Raw genomic sequence first — 17452 nt, forward strand, 5'->3', positions numbered from 1 at the left:
TATTTCTGTTTCTTTTAGGAGAGAGACCGTTATGCATACAAGATTCATCTTCCAGAAACAGTAGAGCAACTGAGGAAATTCAATGCAAGGCGGAAACTAAAGGTAAATAATTGGCGCCCAAAATTCAAGAGTCAAACTAAAGTAATTATTTAGAATGTGTCATATTGCAGTTGAGAGTCTTTTTCCAAATCCTTCTTTTGCCCACCTATTGTCCTTTCCCCGTTGTAGACTGTAAGCACTATTGTGGGCAGAGAATGTGTATGCTAATCTGTTGAATTACATTCTCCCAAGTGCTTAGTAGAGTGTTCTGCACATAGTAAGTGCTTAATAAATACCACTGACTGATTCCCCCCACTCCTTCTTATCTACTCCTCCAAATCTCTTTTTTCCACCCAGAATTTTCTCCTATTTCCCCCACAAAGCCCACCAGCCTCCCCCTGTTATTCCAAGTTCCCCCTAACATAATTGCAGTGACAGCAGCTCCCATCTTTAAGGTTTCCACTCCCATGAGCTGACTCCCAGACCCCTTTCCTTCCCATGATGAGGATCCCGGGAGCAGGTTTCAGGCAGACGTAAAGTTGTCATGAATAAAGAGCAGGAAGTGTAAAGGGAAAATCATTTCTTTTTCTGAAGGAAATCAGGGATTGATTCTTGGATATAGGCATGGGCCTTTTCTAAAACTGCTGGCACTGTGGCAGTGTCCTATAGCTTTGCATTGGGAACAGTCTAGCATTGTGACTGTTAGACTGTGAGCCCCTTTTGGGGTAGGGGTTGTAGCCATTTTGATTATCTTGTTTCTATACTAGCATTTAGCACATGGCTTGGTACAGAGCAGGCCCACAGCAAAAACCACAAGTATTTTGACTAAGTAATTTCTGTTCCCACAAATTATCCCTGATTTCCATTCACAAATAAGGCATCTTTAGCCATGAATGAAATATCTTGAATGAAGGACTGTAAATGCTTGATCAATTAACGGGAGTTGTGGTTTTATTGAGCTCCTGTTGGAGTTTCAGTTGGATGTCTAATGTTTAGTATACATCATTTAGCAGGTTTTCTTTGACACCACTTCTAAGCAAGCTTTCCATCTTGCCAATGGAGAAATGTCACCCCATTGCATTTGAGAATTCAGCTGAGCAATGGAGTTTATTTCAGCTTCATAAAACACTGGAAAAATCAATTATAGTAATTTTGGTACTTGTTAAGCACTTACTATGTGCCAAGCTCTGGGGTAGATGTAAGTTAATCAGGTTGAACACAGTCCCTGTCCTACGTGAGGCTCACACTCTTAATCCCCATTTTACACATGAGGGAACTGAGGCAGAGAGAAGTTAAGTGACATGTTCAAGGTCACACAGCACACATGTGGCAGTATCAGAATTAGAACCCAGGTCCTTCTGGCTTCCAGGCCTGTGCTCTATCCACCAGGCCACACAGCTTCAATATTGCAGAGGCTGAACCTAGGAATCCTTTACCATTCACATACTAACCAACTATTCAGTAGGTCAAAATTCAATTCTCCTGGAGCACTCTGAATGGCAAAACGCAGACAGAAAGGCTAAGAAGTGACCTGTTAATAGAGAAGCAGCATGGCTCAGTGGAAAGAGCACGGACTTTGGAGTCAGAGGTCATGGGTTCGAATGCCGGCTCTGCTACTTGTCAGCTCTGTGACTGTGGGCAAGTCACTTAACTTCTCTGTGCCTCAGTTACCTCATCTGTAAAATGGGGGTGAAGACTGTGAGCCCAACGTGGGACAACCTGATTCCCCTGGGACTACCCCAGCGCTTAGAACAGTGCTCTGCACATAGTAAGCGCTTAACAAATACCAACATTAAAGGGCCCGGGCTTGGGAGTCAGAGGTCATGGGTTCGAATTCCGGCCCTGCCACTTGTCAGCTGTGTGACTGTGGGCAAGTCACTTAACTTCTCTGTGCCTCAGTTACCTCATTTGTAAAATGGGGATTAATTGTGAGCCTCACGTGGGACAACCTGATTACCCTGTATCCACCCCAGCACTTAAAACAGTGCTCTGCACATAGTAAGCCCTTAACAAATATCAACATTATTATTAATGAAGGGATTCTCAAGGGAAGTTGGCCATTTGCTCTCATTCCGTTCCGAGGTTCAGGAGAATCTAGCAAAAGCATGTACCTTTGAACTGTGATTAAAAAGAAGCAGTGAAGCCTAGCAGAAAGAACACGGGCCTGGGAGTCAGAAGGACCTGGCTTCTAATCCCAGCTCTGCCACTTGTTTGCTGTGTGACCAAGTGCAAATCACTTACCTTCTCCTGTACCTAAGTTACCTCATCTGAAAATTCATTCACTCATTCGTTGGTATTTATTGAACGCTTACTGTGTGCAAAGCACTGTTCTAAGTGCTTGGGAGAGTACAGTGCAACAATAAATAGACACATTCCCTGCCCACAACGAGCTTATGGTCTAATGAGCCACATGTGGGACAGGGACTGTACCCAGCCTGATTAGCTTGTATCTACCCCAGCACTTAGTACAGTGCCTGGCACATAGTAAGTGCTTAACAAATACTTTTTTAAAAAAAAAAAGAGCACTAACCTTTCATCCTGGCAAAAAGCTCAAGTGATTCAGACATCCTTCAGCTTGGAGGCAAATGTTGGACTGGATTGCTTATTCTCCTCCTTTCCCACTTGTAAGATTCTATGACACTTTATCACACGGATAAAAGGAATTAGGTTTTCATTATAGTTGAATCTCTACCCTCTGCCAGAGACATTAATAGACCAAAAAGGATTCCCTATTTAGATTATCAAGTTCCAGTCTGTAGAGAGCGTTGAACATCACCCAAATCCCCCTGATAGATAGCTTTTTTCTTTTTCAGTATGGGGTATTTTACTGTTGCTGGCAGGAGATCATTTCAGAATAAAAAGTTGAGAAAACTACTTTATTTGGGAAGAGGTAGAGCTGCTTCTCATAACATGAGTTGTCTCAAGATCTGGAATTCAGGGGAACCTATACAGAGAAAGGAAGCTAGTTGTCAAGTCAGTAAACAAGATTTATATGTGAGACTGGATTAATCTTGAGATTCATTTTCAATCAAAATGTAGTTTTCTATCTAATGAACTCACTGCTATAGCATTTGATTCTTATTTGACATTATATGACTTAAAAATCAGTGCGAACACCGGAAAACTCATATTCACACCACAAACACTTGTATAATAGCAAGTAATATGTAAGTTAGAGTTGGATAAGTAGCTAAGTAGGTCTTTCCTGCTGTAGTATGAAAATTTTCATTTGTTTAGCAAGTAATTTGTTCCTGCTCTCACATTCTTGGCTTAAAGCAATCATTGCTGGTTTATTACCCGTGGGAAGTTAGTCCACTTTATTCCTTTGCCTTAATAAACTACTGAACAAATATAGTACAAGACAGAGTAAATGTTAGAAACCTCTGGCCAAGTGACCTAGCTTTGTCAGCTACTTCAGTTGTTAGAAGACATTATTTATGAGAACTTTCTAAATTTGCTATCAAATGCAAGGGTATTTTTGTCCTTGTGAATGTTTATTCGTTTAATAGGTGAGCTCCCAAATCTCAAAAGGGTTTCTCAGCGTTGAACTGAGGAAGTTTCCCATGGGGTTGTCCCCCTCCCCCTCTATCCCCACCCTCCATTCTGCAGAAATGGCCTAGCGTGATGCTTGGCTGTGGAAATCAAGAAAGTTCCATTGTATGCAGAGCTGTGCCGTGGTATTTTGAGGCTGTGGTGCCATCTTCTTTGCCTCTCCTCTCCAAATCATTGCATTCCCGTTAAGGAAGGATGGTAATTGAGAGGCCGAGGGAGTGCTGGTATGGTGGATGGCTCATGTGACTGAACGGTTGGCGGCCCGTGACATCACTTGTCACAATTGGCTGCTTGGCACGGGTGTCATCCTGGGCATATTTGCGTGTTTGGCATCTACCCTCAAGCTGGGCAACTGTCAACCCCTGGAGGAGGGGAAGAAGGCCAGTGGCACTTGAGCAGGACTAGCCTAGCAACCTAGAGTCACCTCAAGAAGTGCAACTTCCCTGATGCCCAAAGTCTCCAGAGCGCAAATCTCTCTGCAGTGTTGACGCTGGTCACCCATCAAGTAAAGCCCTTGCCCAGTTAGGCAGTAGTTACAGGCTGCTCAGACCATCCCTTTCTTCCTATGCCTCTCAGCCCCACAGCACTCGTGTTCATATCCATAATTTATTTATGTATATTAATGTCTGTCTCTAGACGGTAGGGTCATGGGGGGTTTTCTGTTGTTGTTTTTTAAATAGTATTTGTTAAGCACTTACTATGTGTCAAGCACTGTTCTCAGTGCTGGGGTAGAAACAAGCTTATCAGATTGGACACAGTCCCTGCCCCATAAGGGACTCACATTGTAAGTAGGAGGGAGTAGGGTTTAATATCCATTCTACAGTTAAGGAAACTAAGGCACAGAGAAGTAAAGTGACTCTCCAAGGTTGCACAGCAAGCACTTGGCTGAGTCGTGATTAGAACCCAGGTCCTCTGATTCCCAGGCACTTCCTCTACTAGACCATGTGCTCTCGTTGCGGGCAGAGAACGTCTACCAACTCTAATATATTTTACTCTCCCAAGCACTTAGTACAGTGCTCTGCACACACTAAGCTCTCAATAAATACATCTGATTGGAAAAGTGCCTCCTACCACTCCATAGTTAGATAACTGAGTTTCAGCTAACAGGAAACAATAGGAGGCTTCTTCCAGTTGTAGGTTTAGAATGGCGAGGGAGGTCTGGTGTGGTTAGGAAGGAGTAAAGGGAGGTAAGAAAAGTAATTCTTTTCGACTGGAGTGTGAAACTCTGGGGAATAATTGGATTGGACAACCACCATTTTTCATAATATTCAAATCTACTTTTCTGCCGTAAGGTGTGTTTTTATCACAATATGGACATAATTATGTGAAAGGTTTAGAGAACATTCTTCCCACAACAAATCTTTTCTGGTATAATACGATCCACATGTTGGCACCAGGAGAGATACAGTGTAGGAAGAAACCTAACCATTTAATTCCCATTGAATCATAGGTCACTCCTGCACAATTTTCCCAAAACAGGAGGTTCTTCAAGAACACAACTACTGCATTATAGCAGAAAGACTGCATCCTTATAAAATGAAAATCTTAATATGGTATCTTTTTAGCCTCTTGTTTTTCTTGGGGTTTTTTTGAAGTTTTGAAGGGATTTTTGTTTAAGCAAATAAGCATAAAGCTGACTGAAAGCTACACTGAGAAATTCCTTTGCATCATCCAAAGTCCCATTTTTTTCTTGATAACTTTTAGAACTCTTCCAGCTGTTATTCATCAGCCTCTCTGGATGTTTGAGGGAAAATACCAGAAATTCTGCTCATATTGCCATTTCCTCCTCACTCTCATTTAATCAATATATTGTGTCTAATTCTTTGTGAGATTTTCAGGGACCTTTCAACCTGTGCCCTTGTCTTTCCACATAGTCTCTGGGTTATTTAGACCATATTTTCCTTGCATTGGCACCAATGTCAGTTTTGTTTGTATGTGAGGGAACCAACTGTATAGAGGCCTTGGGAGTAATGGTCTCCAGAGCCAGAAAGCCATAAGGGTGAGGCCATTGTTTTCACCCACCAAACCAACCTTTGGCCTTTGGAAACAGCTCCATGTTTGAAGAGAAACAAGGCTAGCTGGCAGAGAGGAAGGAAAATGGTCATACAAGTTAAGCCCTCAGGAATTCCCAGCCAAGAATTGACTCCAGATCAGAATCACACCCCATCCCCATCCGTGGTCTAACTGGAGTTCTCCCCACTTCACCCTGATCTGAAACTCCAAGGCATGGGATTCAGCCCCCAAGCACAGACCCTGACCTGGGCTCACTCCTCTTGCAGACAGTCAGTGAGAAGCAGCATGGCCTAATGGGTAGAGTCCAAGCCTGGAAGTCAGAAGGTCATGGGTTCTAATCCCAGCTCTACCACTTGTCTGCTCTGTGACCTTGGACAAGTCACTTAACTTATCTGTGCCTCAGATCTCGTCCATCTCATCGCCAACCTCTTGCCCACATCCTACCGCTGGCCTGGAATGCCCTCCCTCCTATCAGACAGATAATTATTCTCCCCAACTTCATAACCTTATTGAAGGTTCATCTCCTCCAAGAATTCTTCCCTGACTGAGCTCTCCTCTCCTCCCACTAGCTTCTGCGGCACTCTCACTTGCTCCTTCAGTCATTCTCTTTCCCATATATGTGTATATCTGTATAAAGCTGTAATTTATTGATTGATTTATTTGCCTATTTATATTAATGTCTGTCTCCCCTTCTAGACTTCTAGACTGTGATCTCATTGTGGGCGGGAATGTGTTTGTTGTTATATTTTACTCTCCCAAGCACGTAGTACACTGCTTTGCACACAGTAAGTGCTCAATAAATACATTTAAATGATGAATACCTCATCTGTAAAATGGGGCTAGACACTGTGAGCCCCATCTGGAACCGGAACTGTGTCCGACCCGATTTACTTGTATCCACCCTAGTGCTTTAGAACAGTGCTTCATGCATAGTAAGCACTTAACAAATAACATCATCGTATCATTAAGTGCTTACTGTGTGCAGAGTACAATATAACAATGAATAGACGCATTCCCTGCCCACAAATTCACTTACAGTCTAGAGGGACACCACCAGCCCAAATTCAGGGCCTTCCTTCTCCTTACCTTCAAGGACTCCACTGTGCTTTTGCCCTCCAGATAGTTAGCTGAAGCCTCACAGGCTCCAGCCTCTACTTGCTCCTTTGGGAGACAGGCTTCTGAATAGAGAGGAGCTGCAATGGCTGCAGCCTCACACAAACCCCCGCAGTCCGCCTTTCCCCTCCCCACTCCAGTTCTGGCTCTGTGGCTCTGTAGGCTCTGAACTTCTGACTGCATATCTCCTCCTCACTTTTTTCATCCGTCCTCCGCAAAGCCCCACCCTATTTAATCTCCCAGACCAAAGGAAACAGTGGAATTTAGGTGTGACCAATAGGAGATTGTAAAATAATTCTGAGAAGACCAGCAGTCTTTGAAGTGTTTACATTTCCAAACCATTAGTTGTGCAGTTACACTGGTGAAGTTCCCATGGTCACATGAAAACTTTGAGGTTAAAAGGAAAATGTAGCTTTGTTTCATGGGTTACTTGCTAAATTAGAGTACTTTTTTAAGTGGTATTGGTTCAACCATTTTTGGCTATAACACATCCAGTTTGGCCCACATGTTATGGGGAGATTTCCCTCATCTTGTCAGTTTGCAATGTAGTACATTTTGCCTACTCAGAAATAATCCTGAAATTTCAAGACCATTAATCAGCTTTCCTATTATAGCCACTCATTTTGGTGATAGAAATTATACCATTCACATTGCTGTATGTGACAGGGTGGACAGAATGTAAAAGGATGGAATAAGTTGCCCACAAAGGGAGTTAAATCTCTGTTGAATTCCTAGATCAGGATTTTGTCTCTCCTCTGCCTGGGTGTGTTTAATATTGCCCTGAAAAGATCATCTCTCTAGATCCCGGCCAGGATCTTGTCCCCTCTGTACCAATCTCAAATCCCTCATGCTACATCATAATCCATCTTGCTACTGGCCTGTCCTTGAGTGATGGAGAATAATCATATCCATCCTCCAAGTAATAATATTTCATCACAGTAGATTGGCTCTCTCCAGGCTAAATCAGCCCAGTTTGTTGAAGCTTACATCTTTTCCACTCTTGATCATTGATGAAGCTATAGACTTGATCCTCTCTGAGTTTTCTCTGACCCAGCAGTGGACACAGCACTCTTACATAGATTTGGCCGTTGCTGAGGTGTACCAGAAGGATTAAATCTCTGCCTCCAACATGTTTCATGCGCATTTATGCTCCGTGAAAACCTAACTCATTTTTGGCTTAAATGTTTTTATCTGATTTTTTTTCCACCAAACTCATTTGTAGCAAGTCATTTTGTTAATGTAAACCATTTTTTTTCCTAAAGTGTATGTCTCTACACCTGTCCATATTTAAAATTTTAGCCTGTTTATTTCTTACCACAGCTTGGATGGGAGGGGGGAGTTTCTTCACTTTAAAGCCAGTAGGATTCTGGGTTCACTTCAGATGTTCCTTGCCATTTGGCATGATGTGAGAAGAGATTAGCAGTTTGGCCTTGAACAGCTGCATATGCTTCAAAGGTTCCTAAGTAAAAACAGATATTCTACTTGAATGTCAGAATTCCCCTCAGTGCTTCTCTCCTATGTTGGAGCTAGAGCTAGACTATTTCTCCTACTTGTTGGGTCGATTTGACTGGATGCCCCAAGCAGGACAGGGACTGTGTCTAACCTAATTCACCTGTATCTATCCCAGCACGTAGGACATTGTTTGATCCAGAGTAAGTGCTTAACAAGTGCCCTAAAAAAAAAAAGAACTAAAGATCAATCAATCAGTGAATGATATTTATTGAGCACTTTCTGTGCACAGAGCCCTGTGCCCTTGGGAAGAGTACAGTACAGCAGAGTTAGAAGAAATGTTCCCTGCCCGTGAATTTACAGTCTATAGCGACCATAATCTAGAAGATTGGATAAATGCCATATTCCTTTGGGAAGCCTGTCAAAAGATTCCTCTTAAAAATAAATCAGCAAGTACCCATGGCATGTACTTTTATGAAAAATTCTTCTTTAATCTCAATTTAGTAAACTCTGAATTTTTTTAAAATGCCAATATAAAATCTGTTTAAAGCACATATTATGCCATTGTTACCAAAAAAGACCCTAAAATGTCACTATTTTTATTATAGTTCTTGCTAATTGTTTTGCTTCCCATACATGTGGACCATTAGTTTAAATAATAATGATGATGATTCATTCAATAGTATTTATTGAGCGCTTACTATGTGCAGAGCACTGTACTAAGCGCTTGGAATGTACAAATCGGTAACAGAGACAGTCCCTGCCCTTTGATGGGCTTACAGTCTAATTGGGGGAGACAGACAGACAAAAATAATAGCAACAAATAGAATCGAGGGGATGAACATCTCATTAAAACAATAGCAAATAAACAGAATCAAGCTGATGTATATCTCATTAACAAAATAATAGAATCAAGGTGATGTACATCTCATTAATAGAGTAATGAAAATATATACAGTTGAGCGGACGAGTACAGTGCTGAGGGGAGGGGAAGGGTATTTGTTAAGCGGTTAGTATGTGCCAAGCACAGTTCTAAGAGCTGGGGTAGATAAAAACGTAATCAGGTTGTCCCATGTGGGGCTCACAGTCTTAATCCCCATTTTACAGATGAGGTAACTGAGGCCCAGAGAAGTTGTGACTTGCCCAAAGTCACACAGCTGACAAGTGGCAGAGCAGGATTAGAACCTACGACCTCTGACACCCCGGCCTGTGCTCTTTCCACTAAGATATGCTGCTTAAAGTTGTAGTGATGAATTTCCCTTCTTAGCCATCTCCCTTTCAGTAACGAGAGTTCTAGGATAAAAAGTACTGATAAAAGTCTTTTCATCCATTAACTCTAGACTAGTAACTCTAATTTTCAGGCAAATGGTAGTGTTAATTCCACCTAAAAATTCCATTGTAGTTGTTTTTCTCTTTTCGTTGTGTGTTGGTGTTTCAAATTAAAGGAGAGGAACCCGACAATGATGGAAAAACTAAAGAACTAACTACTTTATATGGGGTGTACGATTTATTTATTGCTGCAATTGATAGGCTAGAATTTTGAACTTGCAGCATTCATTTAATTCCAGAAACTGGTAACAGAGAAATTCTCATTCATTTTTTAAACTATTTTTAAAAAGGTGCTATGACAACCTCAAACTTGAAAAATGTTTGAGTGTAGCATTTTAGGAAAAATATTCAAGGTATCGTATTTGTCCATAATCTGGCAATCTCCTTTCCCTATGTAACTACATGTGTGTGGTATGTACATATCTGTGTATACAGGATCCAAATGTCTTCAACATTTTTGGCTTCTAGTATACACAAGATAAATAACCTTCCTATTGATTCTATTTGTTTATATTTATTGTTGGGTTTTCATTCAAACTCTTATTTATTTTTTTCAGGGAGCAGTACTAGCTGCTGTATCGAGTCACAAATTCAATTCATTCTATGGGGATCCACCTGAAGAACTGCCAGACTTCTCTGAAGACCCTACTTCCTCAGGTACTTGAGCTAAAGCTTACTTCTCTGATATTCTTGTTTTTTTCTCTGATACACTTTTAGAGTTTGCCATATTTTCATCTCTTTGTAGGGTGGCACGTAAATTGAAGATGTAAATTAAATTGTAGAGCTATCTTTAATCTGTATTCAGTGCAGAAAATATTTTAGAGAACCAGTAGCCACATTTCTCTGAAATCTTAGTCAGCCCAAGAACTTTTCAAAAGACTGATGGAGCAGATCTCAAATTCAGTCATTACCATTTTTTTTTTCAGCTGAGGGACATTCCATGTTTCATGGTGTTGTTTCCATTTTCTCCACTCCATTCCTTTTGTGATATTTTTCTTCAATTTGAGATTCTTTCCTTTGTTTCCTTTCTGAGGGCTGCCATTTTGTAAACCACACGAATGAGGAACATTATTCTACAATAAAATATCCTTATTGGCTTTTTGAGATTTTTTTCTCATCTTCTGAATCTATTCTGAACCCCACTTGAACAAGCGAGCCCTGAGTGAGGATACGGAGGAAGTGGTCACTTTCATTTTTTGTGGAAATAGATTGAATGCATTTTCATTACAGTCCTTCATTTTCAGTCCCCTCCAAGTGAATATTTGTAAAGACCATTTGCATAATACCCAAGAACACTTTTATCATTTGCAGTGTAGCAAGACTCCAGTATCATGTTTCTTGTTCTAGGAATTGGGCCGTCCTGCAGTTCAGTACTCACATCGGTGTCAAATGCCTTTTTGTCTTTTGAATATTGGTGGCTTTAGAGAGTTGGAAGCTGGAAATAAAAGTTTCAGATGTACTTTAGACAGGAAAATAGTGAGACCTAGTGGAAAGAAAACGGGCCTGAATTCTACTTACCTGCTGTATAACCTTGGGCAAGTCACTTAACTTCTCTGGGCCTCAGTTTCCTCTTCTATAAATTGGGGATTCAATACTGAGACTGTGAGCCCTGTGTGGGACAGGCACTCTGTCCAACCTGATTGTCTTTTATCTACCCCAGCAGTTAGCACAGTGATTGGCACACAGTAAGCACTTAACAAGTACCACACCTAGAGACAAAGTACACCTCTCCACCTCCTTTCACTGTATCAGCAGAGCAGTCAACCTTCTGAATCTTCAACACTAAGAGGCCAGGGAGTTTTAGCAGTATTCTCAGACCTGCCTTTCAGTTTCCCTCCCTACTTTTTCCTCATTCTCACTCTCTGCTGATTTTGCCTCTCTTTGTATCATTCCTCCCCTTCATCTTTCTTCTCTGTCCCTCTCCCTCTTTCTTTTAACAAAGGCATTGTCTATGATTCTTGCTGAAGGTCTCATTTTCCTCCTTCTCCTTCATCATCCCTTTCCATTTTTCTTCCTTACAGACAGCTAGTGCCATTAAGATAAAGAATTCTTATTGGGCTATATGATGATTTCCACAGTTAGGGGTTTCCTTTAACCTAGAGGACTAATTGATGTTTTATAAATCCCAGAAACTTTAGCAAACTCTCTTTATAAACTGCCACAGAAACTAATCCCAAAACTCACAGGGGAAAGGTGTTAGCAAAATGATATAATTTAAGTAATTAAAATAACCTTCTCTTATCCCAAATATTCGGGCTATGTCAGGCAAACCAGTAGGGTTTTGTTGGTTTGTTTTTCCTGAAATATCTGAACTTCAGGTCAGAGTGAATATATCACTCAACCATTTTTTTGGTCCTAATGATTCAAGAACATCAAAAGCATATTAGTAATGTAATAAAAACTTTCTCAGTCAATGGTATTTTTTGAGCCCTTACTGTGTGCAGAGCACTGTATACATACGTATAGGGGCATTGCTAGAAATAGGATCTATTTGAAGACTTGCTGATGCTGAGACTGGCTGAGACAGACATCAAAACAAGTAAACAGACATCAATAGCATCAGTATAAATAAATAGAATTACAGATATATGCACATCAAAACAAGTAAATAGGCATTAATATAAATAAGTAGAATTATAGATATGTACATATATGCACAAATGCTGTGGGGCAGGGAGGCGGGTTAAAGCAAAGGGAGCGAGTCAGGGCGATGGCGCATAATGAAGTGGAGCTTGGAAGAGTTCAGTAAAACAGAATTGGTAAACACATTCCCTCCCACAACAAGCTTTCAGTCTAGACTGAAAGTTCATCCCTCTGGACAGTAAACTCATTGTGGGCAGGAAATGTGTCTGTTTGTTGTTATATTGTACTCTCCCAAGTGCTTAGTACAATGCTCTGCACTCAGTAAGTGCTCAATAACTTGAATGAATGAATGGAGGACGAGCCACCACCTTCATTGAGGTATGAACTGTAATATTGGCTCAGAGGGTAAGACAGAAGATATTCAGAAAACGCATCATCTAATATTGACTAATACTCACAGGTGAACTGCTGAACTGTATTAAACAGTGCCACCCACATGCCAAGTAAAAAAGCCAAAGAAGACTAATGTCCCAATTTTGCAATTCCAAATTACTCCTCTGTTTTGAAGAATAAACTGCAGTACTAAAATTTGTTTTGTCACATTCTGATTTGATAAGGCAGTCACATTTTAGTATATTTTTCTCCTTATAATGGTATGTTAGTTTTGGTGTTTTTTGCAATAGGCTATGTGAAAGGCTTATACATCAGTATCTTCAAGTATGACCAAACGTGTATATTTAGCTCTGCCTTGCAAAGCATCAGCTTCTTGCAGCATTTCCTGAGCATTTTATTTTGAAGTCTGAGGAGTACTGTTATGTGTTACCTTACCATATATAAGCCACACACGCATCAAATCCAAAATCTTAGCTATTATACAGCTGTGAGCAAATGATTGTAGGGTAAATGAGAGAATGGCTTTTCATTTGAGTAAATATTCCTTTTTATGGCCAAAACTTAGAAATGTAAAATAAATTGACCTCCTGGTTTGGCAGAAAGAGAAAAAGCATAGAGAAAAGCATAGCTGGACTAGATGTATCCTTTATATCACGTGCATTAACTTAATGTTTGTCTCTTCTATCTGGACAATGAATCCTGTTTTACTAGCCCTTTGCTAGGATAAGAATGAAGTAGAATGCTCCAGAGAATTGGATTTAGTCCAAGTTTCAGTTTTTTGATGCCATTCTTGCTATCCAAAAAGTCAAAATTCAGACTTCATTATCTATATCTTATTGAAATATGTAGAATAATGCTATTTGTTGTTGGGCTATTGTGTTATTGTGGGACTTTCTAATTACTTATTCTGAAATCCTACTGTCTGTTTGTCCAATGCTGCCTCCCTACTAGGACTTCTAACAGCTGAAAGTAGGTATCCCTTTGTTTTTCTCTAAGGCTTGTCTTTCTCTGGAAGTGTGTGGCTTTGCATGTTAACCATTCAGCTTGATTTCTCCTAGGTTATTTAGATGTTGAGTTTGAGTTTTAACACTGCCCACGTCCTCCCCCGCTACAACCCCACCTCTCCTTCAAAAACAAGCTTTGAGTTTGGTCCCAACTTTCACTTAAGGCAGTCGAGTAAATCAAAGTTAACAGCTTCTCAGTCAACCTTTTAGTGGGCACAGAGGCAGTATTAAAAATGTAATGGCATTCACTGTTGTTTTGTGTTGATTTTAAGTCAAGGTCAAGTCGAGTCAAGTCAATACTGGGGAAAGGGGAAATCTTGCTCATTGTACAGAATGTTCCTGGTCAGTGAATTTGCTGTCAAAAGGATCTTCAGCAATATTTTTGTACTTTCTGTCTAAAATTTTAATTATTTCTTTTCGTTCATCTGTTGAGAATACATACGTATAGGGGCATTGCTAGAAATAGGATCTATTTGAAGACTTGCTGATGCTGAGACTGGCTGAGACAGACATCAAAACAAGTAAACAGACATCAATAGCATCAGTATAAATAAATAGAATTACAGATATATGCACATCAAAACAAGTAAACAGGCATTAATACAAATAAGTAGAATTATAGATATGTACATATATGCACAAATGCTGTGGGGCAGGGAGGCGGGGTAAAGCAAAGGGAGCGAGTCAGGGCGATGGCGCATAATGAAGTGGAAGATCATGACACCAAGATCATGTTAGGTTTTGATGCTGATGGTTCCATCCATTGTGGCCTGAAACTTTGCCTGAGATTCTCTGAGCTCTTCCCCTTGTTTAGCTACTATGTGGGATGGAAAGAAGATCTCAAAAATTTCAGTTGGGGTTGCCTCAATGTAATTTTAGACCCTCTTTGTGTTTAAACATTATTACTTCATTAGGAAGAGAGAGCTCTGCTGAAGACCAGCTGCACAAAAATTAGGCCACTTTCATTTGGCGTCGAAGAACTCCAGGATATTTGTCAAATACTCCGACAAGGCAAAGAGCTGAGTGGTTTTTGCTTTTTAACTTGGGTTGCGTGGGTGACTCTAGTCCACGGACAGCATGAATAAATAACATAGAATAGTTCAAGTGCATAGGAAGGTGGGATTTCAATAGACAAGTCTATGGGCTCCTTTTCATTATTCAGTATTTCAGTGAGCAGGTCTAGCATTCACCTTTCTAATTCCTACTGGGTGCATGTGTTGATTGGGGCCACATTCCAAAGAATTTCATGTGAGGTGATTTACTGCTAACTATTCAAAATCATAATTATTTTTATTTTCTTCTAATACAGCTGCAACAATAAACATGGGCATTTTCCCAAAAGAAGTAACATACCCATCCATGATATAAACTCAGTTTTCTTTGGCTCTTCTTTCTCTTACTCTGAAGCTTGGTTTTCATAAGACTCTTTTTGAGGGAACTTTGGATATGTTTGCTTATCTTAATGATTCAGAGAATCTGAGAGGAAGTAGAGTTGTCTTGATAAAGGAGGGTGGACCCAGTATAAATGTTCGTAAATGAATTATTTTTAGTGAAATGATTTTTAAGTCCTGTTTTTCTTAAAGTTGCTCTGAAATAATCTGAAATTTAACTCAACAAAATAAGAACCTAGTAATTGGGTGATGTATAACAAAAGTAAAAACCTAGTATCATCACATGGTACAGGTGATATGTTAATGGATTTGTTTCTACAAGACCCCTATTAATTTTTCTTTTGATTGTTTTGATTATTTAAGTAATGCAAGTCTGTCTGCAGTCATAGAATTCTTGAAACATTTTATTCTGGTTCTTTCATGTCTTCCAAAATTTCATTATCCCATCACTGCTCTCATCAATTATTCACAGTTCCGGGGTAATTTTCATTCCTCATCTGTAAAATGGGGCTAATAATAACAGCCTCTTCCTATCCCTCAGCCACAATATGAGGAGTAAATTAGGCAAATGGTGTGAAAATGTTTTGGAAAATAAAATGGTTACACAAATTCAAGGTATTATTGTAACTTGTCCTCCCCATCTTTCCCATCTCTGTAGTCAACACCACTATCCTCCCTCTCACACAAGCATTCAGCACACACACTATCACACTATCATTCAACTCACTTATTCAATCTGTCACCAGATCCTGCCGGTTCTGCCTTAACAACAGCACTAAAATCTGCCATTTCCTCTCCGTCCAGACTGCTACTACACTGGATCAAGCACATATCCGAACCTGCCTTGACTATTGCGTCAGCCTCCTTGCTGACCTTCCTTCCCTCTCTCTCTCCCCTTTCCAGTCCATACTTCACTCTGCTGCCTGGAATGATTTTTCTAAAAAAAATTCCAGTCCACATCTCCCCATTCCTCAAGAATCTCCAGTGGTTGTCCATCCACCTCCACATCACACAGAAACTCCTTAGCATCAGCTTTAAACCATTCAGTCAGCTCTCCCCCACCTCCCTTTCTTCACTGATTTCCTATTACAACCCAGCATGCTGTCTTCACTCCTCTAATGCCAACTTACTCACTATAGCTCAATCCCTGACCTGGAACTTCGTCTCTTTTCATATACTATAGATCATCACTCTCCTCACCCCCAAAGCCTTATTAAAATCACATCTCTTCCAAGAAGACTTTCCCAACTCAGTCCTCATTCCCCTTACTTTTTTCCTTTACGTGTTGCCGGTGCACATGACTCTGTACCCTTTAGTCACCTGATAGTCACTCCACTCTCATCCCCACAGAACTTTTATGTCTGCCCCCAATTCATTTATTTATATTGTCTGCCTTCTCCCTCTAGACTGTAAGCTCTCTGTGAGCAAGAAACTTGTCTTAACAACTCTCTTGTATTGGTTCTCCCAAGTGTGTAGTACAGTGCCCTGAACACAGTAAGCACTCAGTAAATGCCATTGATTGATTATAAATGTTTTCCCCAACCAATTAATTATGTATTTAATTGTATTTTCATCAGGGACTTAAGTTTTCATCAGGGACATAAGTTCAGTTTGCCATCAACAGTAAAGCCTATTAAATATGTCTCTATTCCCTAGTTATTTGCTCTGAGAGGATTGAGAGTTCTGGTTTCCCCTTGACCGTAGTCCAACACCATAGTCCGATTGAAGCCAAGCCATGAATATCATTTGGAAGCTTTGGGGTTGGATTTTTAGGCAGCAAGAAAATGCAACAGTAAAATATCCTGCTAGTTCTATTGGGGTCAGTTTGTCCGTTTAGAAAACAAAGCTGCTTACGCAGGAAATTCCTGTCACCATTTAATAATACAGACACATTTGGCAGGGTTCAGCCCTGCTGTGGTTCAGAGACAGCCATAGAAATTACATTCTAAGTTGGACATTAGTTGCAGTGTTCGTGGTGGTGCCTCTCTAATGTTTTCCTGGATAAAAGACCACATCACTTAAGGTGCTCTCCACCCAGCAAGCACTCAGTAAGTGCCATTGATCGATCAACTGATCAAATGAAATGAGTTGGTTTGAGCCAGAGGAGATTGTAAGATCACTAAGCTCCTTGAAGGCAGGGATCATTTCTACCGACTCTTTTGTACTGTACTCTCCCCAGCACTAAACGCTCAATAAATGCCATTGATCGATTGATAGGATTAGGGAGGAGGGAGTGACATTAGGAAGGGAGCCAGACAAGTATGAATTATAGCGGGCCTGGCAGCAGGGGGTAACAGAAGCCTTGGTCAGTCAGTTGTATTTACTGAGTGCTTAGTGTATGCAGAGCACCATACTAGGTACTAGGGAGAGTCCAATACAACAGAGTCAGTAGGCACGTTCCCTGCCCTCAAGGGGCTTACAGTCTAGAAGGGGAAGTGAAGCCAACACTAGTTGCGGTATTAGAGACTAGCCGCACAGGGAAACCAGGGGAACTTGGTATGAGGAGGAAAGTTGGGGGCCTGAGAAGGAGCTAGCCAGATTCTGTGGGGCATAGACGAGGTGCCTCTGGAAGTCCTTGCTTTTGGC

The 17452-nt window shown here is 40.7% G+C and overlaps 1 protein-coding gene across 16 annotated transcripts in view; it reads left to right on the top strand.

The window, feature by feature from the left end:
• The window catches only part of CASK (calcium/calmodulin dependent serine protein kinase), a 321131-nt gene that overhangs the window by 227487 nt on the left and 76192 nt on the right, over nt 1-17452 (top strand). For 12 of the 16 annotated variants that reach the window (XM_029046417.2, XM_029046418.2, XM_029046421.2 and 9 more), the window contains 3 exons: nt 19-102; nt 10053-10152; nt 13423-13440. In XM_029046417.2, coding sequence (XP_028902250.1) covers nt 19-102; nt 10053-10152; nt 13423-13440 — 202 coding nt within the window. The remainder of the gene's footprint in view (nt 1-18; nt 103-10052; nt 10153-13422; nt 13441-17452) is intronic. The other 4 variants (XM_029046420.2, XM_029046425.2, XM_007667251.4 and 1 more) reach the window with 1 other exon arrangement.

The sequence above is a fragment of the Ornithorhynchus anatinus genome, chromosome 18, assembly GCF_004115215.2.
Source record: "Ornithorhynchus anatinus isolate Pmale09 chromosome 18, mOrnAna1.pri.v4, whole genome shotgun sequence".
In the NCBI taxonomy this organism is placed as follows: Eukaryota; Metazoa; Chordata; class Mammalia; order Monotremata; family Ornithorhynchidae; genus Ornithorhynchus; species Ornithorhynchus anatinus.